This window comes from Dendrobates tinctorius, unplaced genomic scaffold (assembly GCF_039654945.1).
Source record: "Dendrobates tinctorius isolate UK_male_01 unplaced genomic scaffold, ASM3965494v1 ptg000124l, whole genome shotgun sequence".
Taxonomy (NCBI): domain Eukaryota; kingdom Metazoa; phylum Chordata; class Amphibia; order Anura; family Dendrobatidae; genus Dendrobates; species Dendrobates tinctorius.
The window spans coordinates 2,683,015-2,689,014 of record NW_027361792.1 but is presented as its reverse complement, the minus strand read 5'-3'; the positions used below and the strand labels follow the sequence as shown (position 1 = coordinate 2,689,014).

Sequence of the window (6,000 nt, the reverse complement as noted above, 5' to 3'; positions counted from 1 at the left end):
TGAGGAACAGTCACAGATTACAGAAGTGGGAAACAGTCACAGAGATGACTGAAATGGGGAACAGCCATAGAGATGACTGAAGAAGTGGGAAACAGCCACAGAGATGACTGAATAAGTTTGGAACAGCCACAGAGATGACTGAATAAGTTTGGAACAGCCACAGAGATGACTGAATAAGTTTGGAACAGCCACAGAGATGACAATAGGTGGGGAACAGTCACAGAGATGACTAAGTGGGAAACAGCCACAGAGATGACTGAATAAGTTTGGAACAGCCACAGAGATGACTGAATAGGTTTGGAACAGCCACAGAGATGACAATAGGTGGGGAACAGTCACAGAGATGACTAAGTGGGGAACAGTCACAGAGATGACTGAAGAAGAGGAACAGTCACAGATTACAGATGTGGGGAACAGTCACAGATTACAGATGTGGGGAACAGTCACAGAGATGACAGAAGAAGTGGGGAACAGTCACAGAGATGACTGAAATGGGGAACAGCCATAGAGATGACTGAAGAAGTGGGGAACAGTCACAGAGATGACTGAAGAAGTGAGGAACAGTCACAGATTACAGAAGTGGGGAACAGTCACAGAGATGACTGAAATGGGGAACAGCCATAGAGATGACTGAAGAAGTGGGAAACAGCCACAGAGATGACTGAATAAGTTTGGAACAGCCACAGAGATGACTGAATAAGTTTGGAACAGCCACAGAGATGACTGAATAAGTTTGGAACAGCCACAGAGATGACTGAATAAGTTTGGAACAGCCACAGAGATGACTGAATAAGTTTGGAACAGCCACAGAGATGACTGAATAAGTTTGGAACAGCCACAGAGATGACAATAGGTGGGGAACAGTCACAGAGATGACAATAAGTGGGGAACAGTCACAGAGATGACTAAGTGGGAAACAGCCACAGAGATGACTGAATAAGTTTGGAACAGCCACAGAGATGACTGAATAGGTTTGGAACAGCCACAGAGATGACAATAGGTGGGGAACAGTCACAGAGATGACTAAGTGGGGAACAGTCACAGAGATGACAATAGTGGGGAACAGCCATTGTGACTGGCAAATTGTGTAAAAAAATTAAAAAGTACATCCTGCACTCCACCATTAAATATTTTAGACATTTCATTACATTTTGTTAGACAGTTATGAAGACACTAGATGGAGGCCGGATGCTATCGCATCGGGAGGGCGCTAATGTCATGATGGGGGCAGGCTTTGCATCGTTGAGAATCTCCCCCCCCCCCCCATGTGCTCACCCACCTATCCACTCTCTTTCCCCATGTGTCCCCACGTGTTTCCCGTCTGCGCTCTCTTCTTTGACCCGTCTACCCCATGTGCTTATCCCCCTTGTCTGCTGTCTCCTTCATGTGCTGTGTTCTCCCCTCATGTGCTGTCCTATTTGAGCTGTCTCCCCCCTGTGCTCTCTCTCTTTCACCCCTGTGTCTGTCCGTGTACAGAACATACCACAGCTCCTGGGCAGGGGAGGAAGCAAAAGACAATACTGACATTACAGCAGGAGATCGCAGAGGATACATTTTGTGAGGTAAAATATTGTTTAAAAACAGTGAAATATTTTACCTCACACAATGTATCCCCTGCTGTAATGTCAGTATTTTCTTTTGTTTCCTCCCCTGCCCAGGAGATGTACACAGACAATTTTTAAAATGAACTTTCGTTCGTGGGAAACCGCTTTAATGTGACCGGCTTCCTCTGCTTGTAGACACGTCACGCATCTGCCGCCGGGATCAGCCGAATGATTTACTGTGCGGAATTCGCACAGGTGCAGAGCGACGGTGTTCCGCTGGTGGTAACGCGCAAGTGTGAGTGTGTTCCGCAGGTGTTATTGCGCAATAGGTTGGTACCAGCAGCAGTTTCCATATTGAGACGCCCATCACTTGGGTGTCCCAATATGGCGGTCGGTGAACTTCCTCCGCTTGGAATTGTTTGCCCTGAGGTGTGAATGCGGCATTAGACTGTGTGCACACTTCAAGGTGGTCAAAATGACCAGAACAGGAAAGGCTCCTTCAGGGAGGTTTTGGAGAAGTTTTGGAAGAGTTTTCTTTTTTTTTTTTTTCTTTTCTTGGAGGTTCTTTTCCAGCCTCCTGATTGGTCAGAGCCTAGTGAGGAGCAGATTCCTGATTTATAAAACCTGAAGTGGAAAGCGACTGAGCAGAGCGGTTTCACAGCAGAGTCTCTTTGAAGCTTTCTTTGAGCAATTTTTTGGGGGGAGTGGACCTCTTCTAGAAACTCTCACACAGCCTTCATGACTCCGCTTTCTGAATCTGCATAAGTGATACAATCTTCTTGCAGATATTGGACAGATCTGCCATTCAGATGTCTGGGAAAGTTGGGTTAGCAGCTTCTTTTGTGGCAGCATTAATACCAGCCATCAAGCTTTCCCAGCAGCAAATAATAACTGGATTACAGGAAGATGGAAGGTGGAAGCATCCATACATGATGATGACTTGTTTGTATTTCAGAGGAAATGCAGCAGGATACAGTGTAACAAAGAGCAACCTGAGAGGAAGGTGATCTAATGCGACCATGGTACATGTGTTACCATCCCCTCCACCCACCTGTCACCCTCATCCTCTCCCCTGAACCTGGTCCTCCTCCTCTGCTACCTGTCAGCATCTCCCCCCTCCTCCTCCTCCTCTGCTCCCACCTCCTCCCTCTCCCTGAGCATCTCAGAGACAGAATGGCGGAGAGAGAAAAGGCAAGCACTACCCCAGCTGGCTCCTCTCCATTTCTGGGGCTGCACCTGGCATCACCCCCACATTTCAGGTACCTTTATGGCTGTGAGCTTTCAGATCTGCTCTCCCAGAGGGGGGAAGGGAAGGGTGCTGCTTATTCTGCAAACCCCTCCTGTGCTCAGTCTCCTGTGTTCATTGCTCCTATGCAATGTTATGCTATCTATCTTTCTATCTATTTATCTATCTATCTATCTATCTATCTATCTATCTATCTATCTATCTATCTATCTATCCTAAAGACCAATGTTTATATCTCAGCATCAAGCCCTCATCTATTTGGGTGTGGTGTGTGTATACATATATATATATATATATATATATATATATATATATATATATATACACAGTATTTTTCCTGGGGGGTGGAGATGGGGGTAGATTGACTGAATGCACATCTGCAGGAGAGAAGGGGTTAAACCGATCTGGTTGGTGTAACATTGCATCCTGTGTATTCCAACTGTAGATTAACGTGTGGGAGGGGGGCAGCAGGCAAACCCCATGGGGAAGTGAAGTCACTGGAGGTTAGAGTGCCCCCCTGCACAGATTTGGGGGAGCAGTGGAATCTGGGGGGTTGATGCACAGGCTCCACCCCTTAGAATTTGGAATGTTCATCTGTTACATTGTTGTCATTGACCCACATAGATCACCATTGTTCTATTGTTATTGATGTTGCTGTAGAATTTTTGCACCATTTAGTGATTTTTACAGAATTTTGGGGTGCCGTGGGGGTCTCTTGTACAGGGTTTTGGGGGTCTCCTGTACAGGAGCAATAATGGTGATGGTAATTATTTCCCAGGCTGTCATGTGCCCTTCAAGCTTTATTTTCCAGCTGTGATTTCACTGCCATTAATATGCCCCAGCTCTCGGGATTGGAGAGTTGTCACCTCTCTCTCTGGTTGAATGACGTAAGCCTTTTAGATCTGGGGTGAGCTGGGACTAGTAGTCCCCCCCTGCATTACAACTGTGTCTTATATGTCACAACATGTTCAAACATGCGTTTCCAGGATGTGTATTCATTCTGCTGTGTGTATTCTGTAATCATAAGTCGCCTGAATTATTCTGGGACTTGTAGTTCTACCCAAGCTTTAGAGCCACAGAATTTCTTTCCTGTTACTTCTATAGCGCCAACATATTCCACAGCAATGTAGCTGCCTTGTCGCTTATTAGTTTCTTTTGTTACGGATTGCAGTGTGTTTGCATATCACATTAGGTGCTGGGACTTGTAGTTCTACTGTGTCTAAAGACCCACTCAATCAAATCGTCTACATGGTATATCTGTCTCTTATGTCATAGGTTGCCACTAATAGCCTTACATTGCTTTGTGGTTATGCTGGGACTTGTAGTTCTACCTATGCTACTCCAATAGTTAATGGATCGCTGGTACTTTTAGTTCTACTTTCAATGATCTGATGGTTCATCTGTCTGATATAATTTAGATCTCATGTTGCTATTAATAACCTTACATTGCTCTGATGATATGCTGGGACTTGTAGTTCCACCCATGCTGCTGTAATTTTTCACAGCTTGTTGGTACTTGTAGTCTGACGCCAACCAACTTATCATATGGTACATCTGTTTAGTGCGTCTCATATATTACATGCAATCCTTAATAACCTTAGATTGCTCTGCTGTTATGCTGGGATTTGTAGTGCTGCAGAATGCCTGGTTCATTATGGCTGCTGACTAGTACGCCACTAATATCGCACATCTGTTACTGACTTATTAGTTGAGAAGAAGGGACGATTAAAACTAGCATGGTCTGGCACAGAATGCTGTGACTTGTAGTTCTACCCAGTTTGAAGACCCATGGTAGACTGACTCCGGCTGTGTTGTGTGGTGGCGCGGTGTCCATGCCCTGGTGCGGGCAGTGGATGGTACCAGCTCCTGGTATGAGGGCGCCTGCGGCTCTGTGCTGTCACCAGGGCTCTTTTGATCGCTTCCTTGCTGGATGAATGCATTTCACTAGCTGTTACTGCAGCCTGACTGGATCCAGCAATGGAGCAATTAAAAGAGTCTGTGATAATGACCAGCAGCTCCGGCAGGACATAATGATCCAGGCAGAACCTCGTCCTGGGGGGGTCACAGGAGGAGCTGGAGACTGTGATATCCCTCCCTGGGCCCTGTAATACCAGTGACTTGTATTGGTCTCTGCCACATGGGCCCCAAAGCAAGAAACACATGTGGGGACCCCCATCAAGTCTCAACTGGACAGTACCGAATGGCCCAGAACCCATCAAACAGAACCCATCAGGGCGGACTCATCATTGGCGAAACCTGGGCCCAAGAGGTAAGAGGGGAGGCATCCCGCTCCAAAGCAGGTGGAATTGTGCATTATGCTGAGCAATTGGGCTACAAAGGGCCCATCTACTGTTCTGTCTGTGTCCACCAATGGCCCCTATGGAATCAGCCTGCCAAGCAAACCTGTCCTAGACCAGATACCTCGTTGGTGGTCCTTATATAGTTTCTCCTAAATCCTATACCCCAGTGTGCGACCATGTCCAGGGAGCACGAACAGAGTAAAGAAGCCCTCCAAAGTAAAAAAAAAAATGACAATGGGCTGTTATTACCTTTAGGATTAGAGAATATAGGCCTATGGCTGAGGGTGTGGGGAACATATAGACCACCCATAAGGACCGACGATATCCGCTCAGTACAGGCTCCATAGATGCCGCAGGGTCTGCATCAATGCTACATATTTCTAGGATGGGGGCTCACAATTAAAATGGGTCCCCCATGCTGGTGGTTTGGTTTTTGATGCGTTTCCTCCTCCTGCAGCGGATCGGTCCACAGCATCCGGTATCCAAATGTAGTGGTTGGAAATGCAGCATCCAAATTGGACTGAAATCTGCATTTCCATTTGCAGATTTGGCATGTTTAAACTCTGAAGGCTGTAGATCAGGACCCATATACTCTTCTTGCACAGGGACCAAAAACAGCGCCACCCCTGTCCACAGGTTGTGTTTGCAATTGCAGCTCAGTCCCATGCATTTCCATGCATTACCAGCCACAACCTGTAGACAGGAGTGGCGCTGTTTGTATTACAAAGCAGCAATGTTTTTCTAATCCAGGACAAGCCCTTAAATTCTAGTTTTACTGTTATTTTAGTCCTATCGGCTTTATATTTGCATTTTCTCCGTACTCGTTGATTACACCATTAGTATTAAGACATCAGCAAGGAAGATTAAATTAGCTGTGTCTGCTGCGTGGGAGGAATAACTAATAGTTAGC

The 6,000-nt window shown here is 46.2% G+C and overlaps 1 protein-coding gene across 3 annotated transcripts in view; it reads left to right on the top strand.

Moving 5' to 3' along the window:
• Positions 1-2,680: 2,680 nt before the first annotated feature.
• MAPK8IP1 (mitogen-activated protein kinase 8 interacting protein 1) overlaps positions 2,681-6,000 on the top strand; it is a 77,120-nt gene continuing 73,800 nt past the window's right edge. For all 3 annotated transcript variants that reach the window (XM_073541689.1, XM_073541688.1, XM_073541687.1), the window contains exon 1: positions 2,681-2,803. In XM_073541689.1, coding sequence (XP_073397790.1) covers positions 2,718-2,803 — 86 coding nt within the window. In that variant the 5' untranslated portion in view covers positions 2,681-2,717. The remainder of the gene's footprint in view (positions 2,804-6,000) is intronic.